Source organism: Colobus angolensis, unplaced genomic scaffold (assembly GCF_000951035.1).
Source record: "Colobus angolensis palliatus isolate OR3802 unplaced genomic scaffold, Cang.pa_1.0 Scaffold181, whole genome shotgun sequence".
In the NCBI taxonomy this organism is placed as follows: domain Eukaryota; kingdom Metazoa; phylum Chordata; class Mammalia; order Primates; family Cercopithecidae; genus Colobus; species Colobus angolensis.
The window spans coordinates 4,059,725-4,079,025 of NW_012114944.1; the positions used below are offsets into that span (position 1 = coordinate 4,059,725).

At 46.0% G+C, this 19,301-nt stretch overlaps 1 protein-coding gene across 1 annotated transcript in view; it reads right to left on the bottom strand.

Moving 5' to 3' along the window:
- The window catches only part of GABBR2 (gamma-aminobutyric acid (GABA) B receptor, 2), a 424,424-nt gene that overhangs the window by 176,460 nt on the left and 228,663 nt on the right, over positions 1–19,301 (bottom strand). The window contains exons 5-6 of the mRNA XM_011939489.1: positions 10,993–11,058; positions 3,213–3,413 (exon numbers count right to left, since the gene is read on the bottom strand). Of these exons, the coding sequence (XP_011794879.1) occupies positions 3,213–3,413; positions 10,993–11,058 (267 nt within the window). The remainder of the gene's footprint in view (positions 1–3,212; positions 3,414–10,992; positions 11,059–19,301) is intronic.

Sequence of the window (19,301 nt, forward strand, 5' to 3'; positions counted from 1 at the left end):
AAAGACATACCCAAGACTGGGTGATTTACAAAAGAAAGACGTTTAGTGGACTCACAGTTCCAGGTGGCTGGGGAAGCCTCACAATCGTGGCAGAAGGTAAAAGGCACATCTCACATGGTGGCAGACAAGAGAAAGGATGAGAGCCAAGCAAAATGAATTTCCCCTTACCAAACAATCAGATCTTGTGAAACTTATTCTCTACCACGAGAACAGTATGGGGGAAACTGTCCCCATGATTTAATTATCTCCCACCGGGTCCCTCCCACAACACATGGAAATTATGGGAGTACAATTCAAGACAAGATTTGGGTGGGGACACAGAGCTAAACCATATCTGTAATCAAGATTAAAAAAAATTTTAATATATTTTAAAAATAAAAATGAATGCAAGAAATCCATGATGAACAAAATATCAAAATTTTAAATAAAGATAGAATCCAACCTTGTACTGGCATGACTCACCTCACTTTCCTCACCCTAATCCCTGTCCTGTGAATCTGGTCTTTATTTAAAATTTTGACAATTTGTCCATCACAGGTTTTTTTGTTTGTTTGTTTGTTTTTTTTTTGAGACGGAGTCTCGCTGTGTTGCCCAGGCTGGAGTGCAGTGGCCGGATCTCAGCTCACTGCAAGCTCCGCCTCCCGGGTTCCCGCCATTCTCCTGCTTCAGCCTCCCGAATAGCTGGGACTACAGGCGCCTGCCACCTCGCCCAGCTAGATTTTTGTATTTTTTAGTAGAGACGGGGTTTCACCGTGTTAGCCAGGATGGTCTCGATCTCCTGACCTCGTGATCCGCCCGTCTCGGCCTCCCAAAGTGCTGGCATTACAGGCTTGAGCCACCGCGCCCGGCCCAGGTTTTTTTTTTTAGGGCATTATTTTTAAAATTGCATTAACATATTTTGTTTAATCTTGATTACCGATGTATCTGGCACCCTTTTAATTTCATGCTTACTCCCAGCTCCGGACCTGTGAGCTAACAATTGGAAGGACTAGTGTTATTTAGTTTGGAGAAGCAGTGACTCTGTGGTCACTGAAGGACTATGTGGGACAGAGGGGTCAATAGGATCTGAGTAGCTCCAGGGGGACCTAGGGGTAGAAGAATTAAGGGAGAGAATTCCTTTGCTACTGGAATATCTGAGAATCTGATGGGAAGCTGGACTCCATAATGTCTAAGAGCAGCTCTGGGATCCACTGATTCCAAGAAGTGAAGAGGCTACAAATTTCCTTGTGTGACTTCAACTGTCTAGTAACTGTGGGGTAATGTAAGAAATGCTTCCTCTTGCTTCGAAGACCATGGGGACACGGATTGGGCCTCCTGTACTTTTGGAAGCCACCTCAATGGTCCTGTCCCCTCCAGGGGGTGGGCTTAATGAGTGGGTTTCCCAAAACAGTGGGGTGAACAGCCCCAAGGTGTCCCATGCATGGGACAGTGATGGGCAAGAGGTCAGCCTCTTCACCAATCCCAAATAAAAACATTTAGAAAAGGAAAGTCAGTGATCTGGGGGATGTTGTTACAAATGTCAAAACATTTCCTCCAAAATACACTACAAAAAATGATCTTCCTACAATGCACTCTTGTGTACTGCTCAGAGCCCTGCACACAGCCCTGCATGGCTCCCACCCTGGCTGAAAGCCACACCCTTAGAACTACACCCGAGGGATGTCCTTCCTGCAGTGTCTCATAGCTCTCATCCTGACAGCCTCACAGATCTCCTGTGCAACCATTTAAGTCTTTGGTCTTCCTGAAGCTTCTCCATTTAGTTATCTGCTTTCATGGATATTATCTGCTTTCATGGATATTTTTTTCCCTTAGGTTTTGTATTTTCCTCAAATTTTATGATTTTTTAGATTAAAATACAGGGTATCCCTGGACCCGAGGATCTTAATAAATTGCAAAATTTGATGCCTTTAAAAATAACACTTACTGAATAAATGAGTTATTTCTGCTCATTATTCAACATCTCAAAAAATGTTATATATGCATTGATTTTGGTATGAAAATATTTCTTTCAACATTTTCTAACCAGGTGCCAGTACGAGCTAAAGCGTTGTTTACAACATACGTCCTAATGATTTGCCATTTCTTGACAAATCGATAAATCATTCGTGTAGAGTTGGTTCCGATTGAGATTAAATAATACATAAAATTATATACATATATTTTTCTTTATTATAAAGCTTTTTCTTGATATAAAATTTGGTCTGTAAGAACCCTGGGGGTTGGGTGAATAATTTAACTATCTGAACACAGAAAAGAATTACGTGCACTGCTGTGTTGAATTTTGGCTGCTGTTCAGAATTGAGAAATGGATGTTACCACCTTTACCAGGGCTATCATCACCTGATCTTTGATAAGAACTTACAAATGATAGAGAATGGTGTGCTTTGGGAATACTTTACATGTCCTGTATTACTTGGTCCTCACAATAGCCCTAGGAGATAAGCAGGGCAGGAATTAGTAACACCCCTCACGGAAGCATGCAGAGGCCCTAAGGCTGACACACCCTGTCCAAGGTCCTGCTCACAGTCGTAACAGCATCGAGGTGCCAGATACCATGCTAGTGGCTTGCACCATCTGCCATCAATCCTCCTGATAACCCCTAGAAGGGGGTTATCACAGATATAGAAGCAGAGATATAGAAGATATAGAAGGGGCATCCCAAGATCATAATAGTGGGCTGAATAGTGGCCCCGAAAAAGATATATCCACGCAGATATAGAAGCAGAGGCTTGGAGAACTCAGGTTCAAGGTCACACGGGTGGTAGTGGCAAAATTGGCGTTTGATGCAGTCTGGCAGCTCTACAGCATGTGTTTCTCAAAGTCTACTTAAGGCGTCTTTCCTCTCCTCCAGGAGAGCATCACCACAACTGAGAATGACATCTTAGGTAAGAGGAGCACGGGATGAACCTTTGCAGAGTCTAAAGGGCCCTGAAACTGATGCCAGGACTCCATCCATATGTGTATACATAACATGTATACTGTGTTATGTGCTTCACAGTATCCTTACCTCATTTGGTTCTCACAGTTGCCTAGAGATGTAAGCAGTGGAAAGTTGTACATACCACATTTTACAGGTACAAGAGGCTCAGAGAGGTCAAGCGATTTGCTCAAAGTGACACAGGACAATAAATGTGCACTTTTGGCCAATGTCATCAGACAAGATGATCAAAGGAGGTGGGCTGGAAGGTTGAAATGGGGACCAAGGCACTGACCTTTCCTGAGATGGTCTTGATCTGCTTGGAGCTCAGGGGCTCGAAATCCACACCAATGTAGCCCTCCATGGCAGCAAGCAGATTCTTCCGGAGGCAGCGGGATGAGTTAGCTTCCGTGTGCACCTGCTCCCACCAAGAAGGCTCGTACCAGCCCGGGATGATCCACTGGTATTTACTACCATACATGTTCTCCTCATATGCCTGCAAAAGATGGAATGACTATGAAGGCACGGAGAGTCGCACAGTTCAAGGTTCTGTGCCCTGGAAGATAGGTGGGGAGGAAGGCTTCCTCTTACCAGAGGATTTAGGAAATGTTTAATTACTTGTTTGGTTTCTTCCTTGTTACTTATCAAAGAATCCAAGGTAGTTTATGGATAACATGTATAATAAAATAATAAGTACTGAATAAAAATTAAAACATAAGGGCCCAGAAAAATATAAATTATGTTTCCTGAAGATAGAGGGAACAGAATGTAGACAAACAGACCAAAGGTTCTAACCATATTCATCATTAAGCTGCAAATTTCTTTTGCCATGAACTTCCCAGCAGCCCAAGAGAAAAGGGCAACAAGGTTATTTACACAACTCTCATTATCAGTAAGGAGAAAACATACCAGATCTTTGGGGGAAACAAAGTATTTTCTAGTCTCTAACCCTAAAAATGTCCCATATGGGGAGGATACTGTCAAATTAGCCAGCTTAGTACCAATACAACCTCCACAAGAAAGAGATTTCATAAAGCTAATTTTTGTATAGATCTTTACTAAAAGCTGAGGCCATGCCTCATAACATAACCCAGGGGGAACAATTTTAAGGGGCCAAGACAATTTAATCTAAGTATGCAGTTTATATAAGATGCCACTTGGCAAACTGAGAAATCTCTCTGAATCTTTATCCAAAACACAGTGTGTATAAATTCAGGTCCTAAAAAAAGTTCCTTACATTTTTATATCTTACATGGATCTTATTTGATTGTCAGTCACATTCACTCTGGGAAGTGGTTTATCATCCTCATTCTAGAGAGGAGGAAACTAAAAATCAGAGAGGGCAAGTAATGTTTCCAAGGTCAGTCAGGGAGAAAAATCAGACCTGGATCTAGGTCTGCTGACTTTAAGGGTACAAAGCTGCGCTGCTTGTTTTCCACTGAAAGAAAAAAAGTCATCAGAAGGTTCTGTGCACCCCTACTTGACTCTAATTCTTATTGTCATTATTTTATATCAGGAAAATATGGTTTTTGATAGCTTTGATTCGAGGAGAAAAGTCTCAGTTTGTAGGACTGTCAGGTTCCATCAAAATTGGGTTCAGAATAAAGTTTCTAAGTGGTGATCATGTTCCCATCAGTAAACAAACTACCCAGAAGTGACTACAGAGAGCAGAGGTGGATGGAAATTTCCTCTGTGCATGGTTGGACTGCATGCATTCTAAACTGAAATCTTAAACAATCCTTCCTTTCATCTCTGGGGAGCCACCCACATTAGAAGGAGACGTTGGGAAACCATTCATGTCGCACCCCTTGGCCTACAGCAGGGTTAGTGTGAGAGGACAGGAGGGTGTAGTGAGAGGAGCCTGAGATTGCTCTGGATTCTAGGAAGGTTCTTGCTGCCTTCCTCTTAGTCTCCAGGAGGCTAAAGTGAGGGTCATAAGGGTGGCCAGAGCTACCAACAACTCCTGTATATTAGAGAAAAGTTACCATCAAGTCTAAGAGTCAGAGGGTCACTCCCCTCATCCCAAGTCCAGAGGCTACTCCTCTAAAACTCCCTTAATACCCGAGAAAGTCCAGGCTGCAGTGTGGAGTAACTCATTGGGGTACATGTGAGTTAAAAGATTTGCTCCTTGATTTAAGCTCAGGTCCCCTCTCTGTGGTCCCCACCCACTGGTTCAGGGAAGCATCTGAAGATTAAATAGACATTGCTTAACAAAAGACCCTTTCAACCACCTCAAGGCAGTGACCGCGCCGTCTCTTCACTAGACTCCTTCAACGGTACAGGACCTTCCTTCACTTCCCTCCTTTTAGACACTGTACTTCTCATAATGCAACCTCAGATCGCAGTCATTTTTCTAGCAACTACATTATAATGTTGCCCCAAACAAAACTGTCGCGGAAAATACAGAAAACTCTCGTATTTTAATTACCTAACAAAATCCCAGCTGAAGGAAAGCAGGCAGTCTCCTGGGCTTCTCTCTAATGAATGGAATTTAGTTCACAGAAACTTTTCGTTTTTAAGAAGAAATGCCAGATCCTGGCTGGGGACTAGACTTTTGAATAAAAGGGTCACCCTGGTAATCCCAGGTCATTTAATCAATGGCAGAGCCTGTGAGACTTCACAACTCTCATCTTTTACTGACAGAGATCCCATTTGTATTGAGGTCTCATTATGTGTGTGGCCATTTTTATATATGATTTTATTCTCACAACTACCCTATGAGGTATGCACTATCATCTAAATTTTACAGATGAAATTTTCTCAACACATATGCTGGTAAGTCAAAGGGACAAGACTCCAAAGTCCATTCGTGAAGTTCCCCTCTTAGCAAAACAAAACAAAAAGATTTTTGGAAGTTTTCTCAATCTTATAAGGTTGTGGCAAGGAGACAGCTCCACTTATCAGGAAGGTATGTTAAGAATTAATAGATGCAGAGCGGCTGGGCGCGGTGGCTCACGCTTGTAATCCCAGCACTTTGGGAGGCCAAGGTAGACGGATCACTTCAGGTCAGGAGTTTAACACCAGCCTGGCCAACATGGTGAAAACTCGTCTCTACTAAAAAATATGAAAATTAGCCGGGCATGGTGGCACACACCTGTAATCCCAGCTACTCGGGAGGCTGAGGAAGGAGAATCGCTTGAACCTGGGAGGCGGAGGTTGCAGTGAGCTGAGATCGCACCACTGTACTCCGGCCTGAGTGACACAGCGAGACTCTGTCACAAAAAAAAATAAAAAGAAGACACAGAGCGAGGATATGAAAAGGCCTTCTGATCAGATACAAAGGCAGATTTTCTTCACACATGATAATTAAGACCATGTGATAATTAATTAAGAGGCAGCACTGAGCAGGAAGTTCAGAGCAGAAAATTAGAGCAGCTCTGACAGTTCTTCAACCAGCTACTGTCCTGTTGTAGCTGTTTCTTGCAAGTGAGTTTTCCAGAAAACAGAAGCTTATTCCATCTGAGTGATAATACATTTTGTTTAGAACATTAGTCAATTTTGATGAAGACAAAACTTTTTCTAACATAGCTTCTGACCTTTTGGGGAAAAAAAATAATACAGTCAAACAGCAGAAGATTTTATGCCACATGCCTGCCAGGTAACTCGTGCACACAACTCCTGGAGCCCCACTTTTCCTGTGGACAGACAATGGAAAGCAAAGCCTGCCTCACTGGATTGGTTTAAGAATTAAATGAGATAATTTGTGTATCATGTATGGCAAACACTATGTACAGGAACATTTTAGCTACCTCTTCTCTTTCTCTTCTCCTCTTGGTAACCCATAGTTTCATTCTGAACATCAGTCACTGTTCTGGGCTATGCACAGCAGTACTCTTGGGCTTAGAGGAGACTGTCCAAGCACCAGATGGCCCCAGACAGTTGTGCTTAGACTTTGGATCCACTTTCCATGGCTTTTTGTCTCCTTTCTAGCTGTCAGGTCTACACTGTCATTTTTCACTATCATCAAGTCCCTCTCCCTCACTCTGAATTTGCTGCTTTTAAACTACTATAGGCTTGGAAAGTAGGGTGCCTGGATTGCTAAGCATATTTGTAGAGCAAAAGTAAGCAGACTTCAAGCGAGGCTCTCCTGCAAGGGAGGTAGACTGGACTTGGATAGATCATCCACTGTCTAATGCAACTGCAGAAATGCCTCCAGGACTCCATTTCAGTATTCCTATGGTCAGAAGGGCTGAGGTTGTTGGACACACGAGTTTTAACTAGACACCGGTATGCTTCTCTGTCTCCTCTGCCAGATGGGGAGTTTTGGGAGGGCGGGGCCGTGCCAGTTCTCTCCTGGAGCCCCAGGGCTTTCCACAGTACCTGGTATACAGGGGCTACTCAATCAATGGTTGTGGATTGACTGAATGAATGCCTTGATTTTTGTTTTCTTTTTTCCTGAGACAGGGTCTGGCTCTGTCACTCAGGCTGGAATGCCATGGCATGATTATGGCTCACTGCAGCCTCGAACTTCTGGGCTCCAGCAATCCTCCCACCTCAGCCTCCTGAGTAGCTGGGACTACAGGCACATGTCACTATGCCCAGCTAATTTTTAAATTTTTTGTAGAGAGGAGGTCTTGCCATGCTGCCCAGGCTGGTCTAACTCATGGGCTTAGGCTATCTTCCAGCCTTGGCCTCTCAAAGTGTTGGGATCACAGGCATGAGCCACCACACCTCCATTTTCACTGCATCTTGTAGAAATGTGGTCTTAGGACCTATGACTGACAAATGGGTACTATTGCGTGAGGGTGGGCCATCCTGAGTTGACACACTTCAGCCCCATGAACCACTTTGGTTCTTACTAGTTGTAGACATGTAGCCATGACACAATTAAAAAAAAAAAATCTAATTTCATCATTTAATTAAGTTTCCTTTTGCCTCCTCCACTCCCCATGCAAAAAGACATTTCCTTTTTATATTAAGGTTTACAACAGTAATAGTAATAAACCCTCACATCAGTAAGGCAGTTAGCAGCTGGGATGAAGCTTTCCCTTTGGTGGCCTCATTTAAGCCTCTCGACAACTCCATAAAGCAGACGGGGTAGGGATCATTGCTTCCATTTCAGAGATGAGGCAGCTGGGGACCAGAGATGTAAAGCGACCTGATTGAGGTCACACAGCTGGCAGAGCTAAAACCAGAACCCACATTAGAGTGCTTGAGAATTTAGAACAGACCACTGAGGACAGAGGAGAAGACAAAAGCAACATGCCATGCTCATACTGTGCTGATGCCAAAATGAACATTTGCCACAGGGCTATAAATAGGCCTTGCATTTGCTGGAGTCTGCGATCCCATTGGGTGGCAGTTCCGATCTCAAGAACACAGCAACACGCTGTAAAGTTTCCAGGGCAGCATTTGGATGGCAGAGACATGGCTGGCTCCATGTGTCTCTGCTCTGACTCCAATAGGGACAGGAAAGCTCTCTTGGGGGTCTCTGCTCTGAGCGTCTCCTCCCTCTTTCACTTACCAGTCTTGATCCAGCGTGAAAACATTGAACAGTCTCCTTAGGATCTTCTGGACCTTCCAGAAGAATGCCTTCCTAACCAGACAAGACCATAAGTCCTTGAGGGCAGATTCCATCTAGGAACCAACACGTGGACTCTACACCCAGCCCAAAGCCTCTGAGAAACTCCTTGGAATGGAGCAGCGAGTGAAGAATCTAAGAGTAACCTCATCTCAAAATACCAAAACTAACAAGAGTGAAGAGGAAAATGGGATGAGAAGGTGGGATGGTGTCCCTGTGCCGTGTGGAAGGCAGACAAGCCCGGGGGCTTTGGGTCAAAAGGAAGACAGCCATGCTGTCTGTTCAGAAGCAGAAACCATGGCTGGGAAAGCCACTTGGAAACTCATCTCAGTGCATGGCAGAGTGAGATCACAGTCACACCTGGGCTTTGGTTTGGCTTAAATCGGAACATAAGGCCCATCTATGTTTCTTGCAAACTGGAGGTGGGCAGGGCCTGGTGTGGCATCTTCGCGGATCATTTTTATTAATTTACTTTTTCTGAAGTTACTTGTTTTCCTCATTCGATCAACACCAATCACCTACCATGTGCCAGCTCCTCGCAAGGCCCTGGGGATACTGGAGAGGGAACACTGAGTTTCTTCTCTAAAAGAAAGCAGGCTTTCAAATTTGGGCCATTCTTTTCCTTTTTAAAGTGGGTTATTTCTGGACCCTAGGTAGTAAGGAGCAAGGTTTTATGAGTTTTGGAGTAAAATTATTAAATCTATTCACTCTATATTTTCCATTTTTCTCATGGTCCTCCTTCAATTTCAATGTGGAAAGACCTCTTGCTGCTCTCCACTGATAAATAGAACGCTTAACACAATTTTGTGGAATCTACCAGCAAAACTTGCCAGAAAATGGTGGCCCATTCCATCTTTGGACACCTGAGACCCTATATAAACAACCAAAAAAAGATGACTGGTATTTACTGAGGATTCACTGTACATCAGGTACTATGCAGAGGGTTTTTGCTCAACAATCTTATCAGACAGGTGTTATAATCCTCATTTTACAGATGAGAAAACTGGAGCTCAGAGAGTGTAAATAACATACCCAACTTCAATAATAAGTAGCAGGACTCAAGCCCAAGTTGATTGGCTCCTGAGTGCCAACCTCCATCCAAAATCCCTTGAAAGGTCAGCCTCACATCCTCTCACTCCTCCCGGCTAAATCAGATGATTGGACGGTTCTCGTTTTGCTCCTGAGCCTTCAAGTTCAAATAACTACATGTGACCACGGCTTCCAGACACTACTCTGTCCTCGCTCCTTGTCTCTTTTCAATTCTTACACCTGTCCAAAATAGGCCACCAGGAGCTGGGCAGGTCTCCCTAGGTGGGGTCTCTCCAGCAAAGAGCAGAGGGACTATCCTGCCCTGGGTGTAGACATGCAATCTGAGGTCACCTCGGCTCTCTGGCACTGTCCTCACACTGATGACCTTAGTTACCAGACCCTGCAGTAAACTGGGGGTCATCTGGAACACCCAAAGTCCCTTTTCTTCTCAACACACAGTACTTCTCAGCTATGCCTCTACCACTTGGGCTTAGGCAGCTTTGTCTGTTCTAATATAATATGTTAGGACAATTTACTCTGCTTGGATATAATCAAACATTCCAACCTGTTAAAGTTCTTTGCACTCAGACTCTGTCATCCAATGTATTTCATGATTTCTAGAATTCCTATTTATAACCTCATCCACATTACTGACAAAAAGATCAAAGAGGACAGAGATCTGTGGCCCATCACCAGACACTACACCTAGAATGACCTCAGTCTAAAAGGTGAAGCTTATTGGGTAGACAGTGACTCACCTGTCTAGGCTTTCATTCTGTTGACTTTTCTCCCGACATGATAGGGAGGATTGGGAGCTGGGACATCAAAATGAAAACTGACTTAGCTCCTGTGTTATGTCCCCTACATCTAATTTAAGCTAGAGATCATATGGAGAAAATCTTTTTTTTTTAAAAGCTAGATTAGGGATCAGGTGAATGGGGATGGAGGCTTGGCTCTGCCATGAATTGGCTGAGGGCCCTTGGACAAGCCCCTTTACTCTATGGAGCTCTATTTCCTCATCTGTAAAATGGGAAAATCATAATTGCTTCACATGGTTATTGAAAAGATTAAATGAGATAAGGCATAAAAAGGTCACTTTGTCACCTGTCACATACTAGACAGCTGTAAAGGATTCAGGAGTAGAAAATCAATAGTTAATAATTTGTCCCTAACCTAAGACTCTGAGCCCTACCTACAGGGCAGGGAAGTGGGCCTGAGTCACTTCAGCCTCACCCTGATTTCCGGTATCTCCCTGGTTAAGTTGAGCAGACTTAGAATTAGCCAATGAGGCTTAGACAATGGGTTAGACTGAGGTCCCTGGTTCCTCGATGACAGTATTGTTCTGAGCCCTGGGGTGTTAGCTCCCTGGAAAGAGGAAAGAACAGTGAACCTAACTCTTCTGCTTCCAGGAACCCAGGCTCCAGTCCTACGATCCCACTCATAGACTGAGCAGGGAGAGAAGGAGTATGGGAAAAAGCTTCATGAACCTCCCCAAAGACACGAATGATACAACAGTTTTACTTACACAACAGAATACTTTTGCTGCCATATTCTGGTCAAACTGGCCAAGGATGATCCGCACATCATTCCCCTGTGGATGGAAGGACACGTCATGAAGGTGAGATGTTCAGCACCCCACAAAGCGTTCAAGGCTGTGACAGACAACATTCCTGCGCCTCTGGCTCTTAGCCCAGAGCTCTGCCCGGGCAGGTGGGCAGAGCAGAACCTCACCCCCAACCCCAGCCCAGCCTGGATTCTCTAGCCCTCTCTAGGGCTGGTTTTCCTTTGGCTCCTGCAATCAGTCTGCCCTGGTCTCATGGGCAAGCCCTAGGGCAATTGTGTGCAGGCTGGAGGCTAAAGCTGACTGCTCTCAGGGGCCTTGCAACCTCCCCTGTTCTCCTCCCACCAGGGCAGGCAAACCCTGAGTCCATGCAGGCATCACCTAACCTTCTTCCTCACTTTACATATAGGAAAACTGAGGCCAGATGAGGAGAAAGGAGCTTCTAAGGGCCCCTGGGGAGTTGGTGGCAGAGACAAGACCCCAGTCAATCACACTCTGCTGCCCTGCCACAGTGTTCTAGCCCTTTCTACCTTCTTGACAGTTAATCCCTCAAGAAATTCCCGGAGCCCACAATGCTTCCCAATTAAGAGGTTTCAGACTTGCTTTGAGCTTTGTTCACATCTCAGCTCTACCAACAAACCATGGGTGGCCCCTGGTCGCTCCTTTTCCATCTCAGCCCCAATTTCCTCATCTGTAAAATGAGGATAATGGTAGTACCTTCCTTACCGGATTTCTGGGAAGACTAAGTGAAATAGTCCTTGTAAAGTGCTTAACACAGCACCTAGCACATAGCGAATGTCCAACTTTATTTCTAAGGAAAATCTATTTTTGAAAGCTCTACATGGGATTACATTCATTATCTCAGGTGGTTAATAGGAAAGTGCACAGTGACCCCTGTGACTCATTCATTCATTCAGCAAACAATTACTGAGCATCAGCCAGAGGCTCTCCTGGGTCAGGTAAATGGGGTCTTCGTTGCTTTCTGGGGCATTGGGATCCAGCTGGGTCCTGCCCCAAGGAGAAGAACAGGCTGAAAGAGAATGGGTGGGGCGGCCACCAGGAGACCAGCCAGGCCCTGGCCCACACAGCTGCTCCCCATCCCAGCCGCTTCTTGCCCTCCACAGTGAGGCCCAGCCTTGCAGGTGGTGCCACCTTCCTGCTGTTCATCCATCCCCTCCAGCAGGCCTCATGGCCCTTTGATGCATAAAGTAGAAAAATATGCTTTTAAAGATCAGTTTTTAGCATCTTTCAAAATTGGAAAGTGCTGACTGAGAGGCCATTTTACTCATCATGTACTTTAGCAAAATAAAGAAGGCCTGGATTCTAAAATCATCTTTCGTTTGCAAGCAAGAATGGAAAGAAGAGGGGGAAAAAAAAACACTGGCTCTGAAAGGACTTTAAAAGATCGTTAACAGAGCAGTGGAAGGAAGGCAAGCCTTTGTCATCACCACGTCTGCAATGCTATAAAAAGTTCTAAGCTGCTTCCGTTCTGTGGACTTGCTTCCAGGCATGCTCCAAGATCTTTCTGCTTGTTTGTTGAAAATTTTTAGCATTTTTTTGCTGCTGATAGTACCTACCCATCCATCCATCCATCCATCCATCCGTCCATCTATCCATCCATCCAGCAAATATCTATTCATCATCTACTTTGTGCCAAACCCTGTGTTGCTAAACATGGTATGGTAAAAACAGCTTATTAGTTTTTGAAGTCAGAGACCTGGGCTCAAATCACAGCTCCACCTCTGATTAGCTGAAAACTCTGGGTCTTAATCTCCTGGAGCCTCAATTCCTTCATCTCTGAGAAAGGGATAATCTTATGTACCTTGCCCAGTGGTTGTCAGATTCATCATAACGAAACTCACTCACTGGCTTCCATGCTGCTCTCTGCTGGCTGCCCTCTTGCCTCCCTGGCCACTCCTGCTCATAATCCTCATCATCAGCTTCTGACCTTTCTACCCATCCCTAAATGCTGGTGTTCTGTCCTTAGCTCTTTGCTCCCATCACTCTCCCTGGGCCACCTCCTTCATGACCCCAGCCACAACTGTTCTCTGTGTGCCGCGGACTCCAAATCTCTCTCCCCAGCCCCAGCTTTTCTCCAGTTTCCCACCGGACTCTTCCAGTTGGATTCTCTCAGGCACCTCCAACACAACTTGTCTCAAGCTGAATCCACCAGCTTTCCCAAGAGGCCCTTTCCTCCTCCTGTGTTTTCCATTTCTGACAATGGTCAGGAACTTGGGAGTCATCTTAGACTCACTCCTCTTCTTCAACCCTCATCCAAGCCATAACCAGAAACTGTTGGTTCTGTCTGCTCAAAACTAGCTCGTTAATCAGCTCCAACCCTCCAGCCCCACTGCCCTGAGTTTGGTCACCATCATTCTTTACTCAGTGAACAGCAACAGCCTCCCTGCATCCTTGCCATGAATCCTGCCCCATTCACCCATCGCCACAGAGCAGAGGAAAGGTTCATTCCTAGATGATTGTGTGAAATCTGTGCATGGCTTCCTGAGGTTTGCAGATCAAACTCTGAGCTCCTTAGCACATTCAAGATGTGCTAAAGATAAAGATGGTAAAGATCCTATGCAGTCTTTACCAACTGACTTCTGCTCAATTCTCTATCACATTTCTCATATCCTGCCTTGGCAGTGAGTCCTAAAACAGGACTGCCATTCATTCATTCACTCATTCATTTATTTATTCATATTGCCACTCCACCCCCCACCCATTCTGCAAGTCTATCCCTCCAGAGGGCCCTTCTTTCCCCTCCTACTCACTTTGCCTGCACGGCTGCTACTCACCCTTCCTACCTTAGCCCAGGTTCCTCTGCTCTGAGAAACCATGTCTCTGTCCCATCAGGCTTGTGGCCACTTCTTCCTCTGTGAGCCTGGACCACGCTGTGCTTCCCTCCAATATGGCTCAAATCCACTTACTTGCCTGTCTTCCCCACTGAAGTGAGGGTAACTTGACTCATCTCTGAGTCCCCAGCTCCCAGAACAGGGCACTACACATATGTCAACAAATATGTGTTTAATGCACGATGAAGTGAATTAATCCAGCGTGCAGCATCAGGCACAATGCCTGGCTCACACTGCTTATTCAGTCACTAGTAGCCATTGTCATCACTGCACTAGTATCTGGCCAGCCCCATGGTCTAGACCCTGGGCTCACCATGTCCACTTCTTGAGTAGACCGAGGGAACCATATCTTCACAGCTGACCTCCTGACCACCTTCTGACAGTTAAATAACCAGCTCTGCCACTTGTGGACCATTTGGTGTCTTCGTTGCTATGACAACCAAGTTGCAAGGACCACTTGGTTCAGGGCTCCCAGGCTGTTAGATTTGGATGGGGCCCATGGGATCACCCATCTAGCTAATCTCTTCCCAGAGAGGTACAAGGCTTTCCCAGGGCTCCACAGAACCAAAATGAAAGCCAGAGCTCTCACTTTGGTGCTCCTTGACCATTAGAGGGCCCTGGAGAAAGATCCTATGCAGAACCAGGTCATGCCTGCTGCAGGAAGCTGTGAACACACACTCTGCTTCTAGATGGTGAGAAAGAGGGGGCAAGATGCTGCCAAGTCTGGGAGGAAGGAGGAGCAGCCCAGAATCCAGGGTTGGGGAGAGGCCAAACAGGAGATGAGGCTGGATGGGGATCTTGGGGGATGCCATAGAGCAGTAGAAAGAGTTTGAGGTGCTTCTCAAACTAGAATATGTTCCTAGAGCATGCTCCTAGAGCATGAGGAGGTATCCTGAGAGTAGGAAATGCAGATACACCAGGTTCTTCTCTCTGAAGTAGCAACTTACTGGAAGATTCAGGGGTGAGGGGAAAGGTTTTAGATTTGGAGAATTATAACAGCTTTTCCACACATGTGCACACTCTCATAAAAGTTCTAGAATCATGCTTTTCAATGGTGCATAGCTTGTATCTTTTTCTGAAAGTCCAGAGAGCAGAAAGAAGAAATTTGGGAATAGCAGTAGCCCCTGCTTTCAGTCAAGCCCCCTGCCTCCCTGCCAGGGTATGGGCCCATTCTCTTATGCTGAAAGGGCTTGGGGCAATCTAGGCAGTAGTAGGGGGCAAGGAGGGGCGGCCATAACCATCCCTGAGGATGACAGTGACAGATCAGAGCTGTGATATCACAAAGGACTGGAAACGTGGCAGAGGGCAGGGTCTGGAAAATCCTGTGCCCTTCCAGGGACTTGGTTTGTAGGGGCCTTCCTGGAGTGAAAGCAGATGACCTGAGTTGGGACAGATGAGACGGTCAGGTCTAGGGTTGGAGACCACACATGGAGACCTATGTTCACACCCTCAAGAGGCTACATCCACAGGAAAGGGGCAAAAGTGGAAGGAAACAGCCATGGGAATGCGGTAGGAAAATGGGGAGGGGTGTTCAGCCCAAACCCTCCCTCCCCCCAGTGACAGGATGAGTGAGGGAGAGGCCCACTAAACTCCCTCTGGGGAGGAGTCTAATGTTGCCAACCCTGGGTAGGTTTCCTTTCCTCTTTCTTGACTCTCTCATCCCTCATCTAGAACCACTTTGTCTCTGGGATGCTTAAAGAGAGCTAAACACACACACACGCACATGACACTTAGCAAGGATAATCCAATTCAAAGAACTAGCATGTACCCCCAGTTTGCAAGCAATCCTAACACCATAAAAATAACAACTCTCGAGCCCTTTCTGAGCTGTTGTGCTAAGCGGTCCGTCAGCCCCACCCTGGGAGGTGGGCGCTATTTTATACTCACTTTGGAAAGACTCAGGAGCAAAGCAGGGTCCAAAGAACACTACAGCTGGGGCAGATGCACCTCTTTGAGGCTGGTACACCCGCCCTGGCTGCAGTGGGGGTGGGTTGCTGACAGCTCACTCCCTTCTCTGGAGAACTGCCCTCAGCTAAAGGGAGCTTCCTGGCCATGGGGGCCATGCCATGCCCCACACCCCACAGAGAGCAGCCGACAACTGACTCACGTTGGTGGAAAACTCCAGCCCCCTTGCTGAAAGGCGGGATCAGCTCTGTGGTGCCGTCTGTGCTCCAGAGACCCCTGTGAGGCCAGGCTAAACTGGTATCCATCCAAGACAGAGCCCCTCCTGCCTCATCCTGCTTCCCTCCCCTTCTCCTAAGAGTACTCCCTCAATAAATCACTTTCCCAAGCATCTCAGGCTCTGTTTGTAGGGACTTCAACCTAAGATGCCAGGTCACACAAATAGGAGGTGGTGGCACTGGCCTTGCCCCAGGTGGGTGTCGTCCCAGAGCCTGAGTGATTGACCCTTCACTCCTATCTACTGCCTCCCAGCTGAGGAGGCAAACCCCACTGGGTCTGAGCTGCTGGAGCTCAGCACTCAATCTGCAGCAACAGCTAATCGAGAAAAGTCATGCAGATGTTGAAGTGAAAGGATATAAATGGCAAATGCAATCCTGAGCCACTAAAATCGCTGGTGTGCATTTAAAAGTGCAGGACAGCAGAGGCGAGGAAGATTAGGGACCATGCCCTCTGGCCAGCCTTCCTTGCCTCTGGAGCATGGAATCTTGCAAGGAAGGTCAAGCTCAACCCTGAGCCTCAGCCTGACCTTTGGGTTGTCTGGAATCTCCTGTCACCCATGCATCTGTCTAGAACCCACTCAATGGCATCCTGTTTTCTCAGAGCCTAGCCTTGCAGACTACCTACTGTGCTGGGCTGCTGAAAATTCAAATGTCACAATGCTATATAAAGAGATGAGATGCTATAAATCCTTAAGGCAGCTGAGTTGTTAGAGGCTGGCCATGACCTGGGCCAGCAGGCACTGCCTAAGGCTTCGGAAGCCCAGGCCAGTCCTGTGCCCTAACTGTCTGGCTGCAGACCTGGAGTGGGCCCTAGAAGGTTAGCCTAGAATGTTCTCCAAAGTCCCTCCTGGCTCTGACAAACTGATCCCACACCCAAAATGAGTAGTCTCTTTTATTTAGCTAAAATTTGTCTTACTTAGACCCCATCCCCCACTGGAAATGTCCGTAAAGGCAGAGAAGCACACGCTTCACTCTCAAGGAAGGGAGTGAAGAGGCAATAGCCCACAGCAGCCCAGTGGAAAGCATGGCATTTCTTTAAAGTTTATTCTTGTATCTTGAAAATTCATGTATATTTAACACTCCAATAATGTATCTATGTCATAAGTTAAAAATAATACCTTTTCTTCTCCACGTCTCTGAGCAAACCTGGCCTGTGAGAAAGATGCACCATATTTATTCTGCAGCTTTGCGTCCCCTTGGGGTGCCTGTATGAACTTCAGTTTCAGGCAGTCAGGATGGACTCCTGACCTGTGGGGGTGGCAGTTCTCCTCAGGTCTCTCCTATCTGGTTGGGAAAAAGGGAGTCAATTCCCTAAGGACTTGTTTTTGGCCAGAGTCGAGAGGGAGAGCACAGTTCCCACTAGGACTTTCCCACAGAGCAAGGGGAGGGCAGTCCTCTCAAAGCCTATCTTTGTAGTCGACTTATGACAGGCAGAATAATAGCCACATCCTGGCTGGGCACAGTGGCTCATGCCTGTAATCCTGGCACTTTAGGAGGCCAAGGCAGGAGAATCACTTGAGCTCAGGAGTTCAAGACCAGTCTGGGAAACATGGAGAAACCCTGTCTCTACAAAAAAAAAATAAAAATAAAAAAATATATATTTAAATATATATATATAAATTGGCTGAGTGTGGTGGTACGTGCCTGTAGTCCCAGTTACGTGGGTGGCTGAGGTGGGAAGATTGCTTGAGCCCAGGAAGTTGAGGCTGCAGTGAGCTGTGATCACACCACTATACTCCAGCCTGGGCGACAGAGTGAGACCCTGTCCCCACTCCCAGCACCCCAAAAAAGGCCACATCCTAATCGCCAGAACCTGTGAGTATGTTATGTCACATGGTAAAGGGAAAATGCACATTGCAAATGGAATTAAGGTTGTTTATCAGCTGATCTTAAAATAGGGAGATTTTCTTGGATTATCCAGGTGATAATGTATTCACAGGGTCCTTAAATGTATTCGTGTATTCACAGGGTCCTTAAACATGGCCGAGGCAGAGACAGTGATACAGTGTGGGAGAGGCTCCACTGACTATGGCTCCCTTTGAAGATAGAGGAAGGGGGCCGCCAGCTGAGGGATGCAGGTGGCCTCTAGATACTGGAACTAGAGTTTCCCGAAGGAACTTGGCCCTACTGACACCGTGATGTTGGCCTGTCAAGATCCATGTAGGACATCTGGCTTCCAGACAGTAAGATAAATTTGTGTTGCTTGAAGCTGTTCAGATTTGTCACAGCAGCAACAGGAAATGCAGATACCGCCCTCTCTGGAGAGGCCTTACCTTAGGCTGATCCTGTCTCCCTCCCTCTCTGCTGGGGTTCTAGGACACTCAGTAGCTTTTCTGTTCAAAGCTGTCCCCTTAATGTGAGGCTTAAGGATCCCCACTAGTATTGTTGGAGAATTGGGCTATTTTTGTCAGTCACTCAAAAAAGAAAGCCAAACACGGCTCTAAATGGCAGAGACATATTTTCTTTTCCTTTTTTAAGAGTAGAAAGCCTGGCTCAATTTAGAGGGTCTTCATGATGTTGCACTGGGCCCAAATATTGCATTAATATAAAAAGTAAAGATGAGAGCTTTCTGCTTATCTGTGTCTTTCTGTCATTCCCTAGCGCTTTTTTTTTTTTTTAACCACTCCTCCACTTAAGGCAAGTAAGTTGCAAAGCCACTTCATTCCTGTTTTATTACTAAGAAGAAATGCGGGCAGACAGGTCATTTAACAATGTTGGGTATGAGTAACCTTGGAATGTTGAGAGGCTATGCAGGAATCTTTCTGCTGACTGAGGAGTGTGGGTGGACACGAAGCTGGGAGGCATGCCGTGGAGGTTCAGAGCCAATCTGTAGCTAGACTGCTGAGCTAGAATCTCAGCTCAGTCACTTAATCAGCTTCACGGCCTCAGGCTAGTTATTAAACTTCCCAGAGCTTCAGTTTCTCTACCTATAAAATGGGGATAATAATAGTACCTATCTTCAGAGCAGGTGGTGGCAAACACTTTCTATAAAGGTCCAGATAGTAAATATTTTAGGTCTCATAGGCCATATAGTCTCTGTTGCAATTACTCAATTCTGCTGCTGTAGCACACAAGCAGCCAAAGACATTGTGGTAAATGGATGTATTCCTATAAAACTTTATTTACAAACACGGAGAGTGGGCCAGATTTGGCCCATGAGCTGTAGTTTGCTGACTGCTATTATAAAGTTATTGTGGGGACAAAATGAATTCATGAATCTGTGAGCACAAAGGGAGTGCTT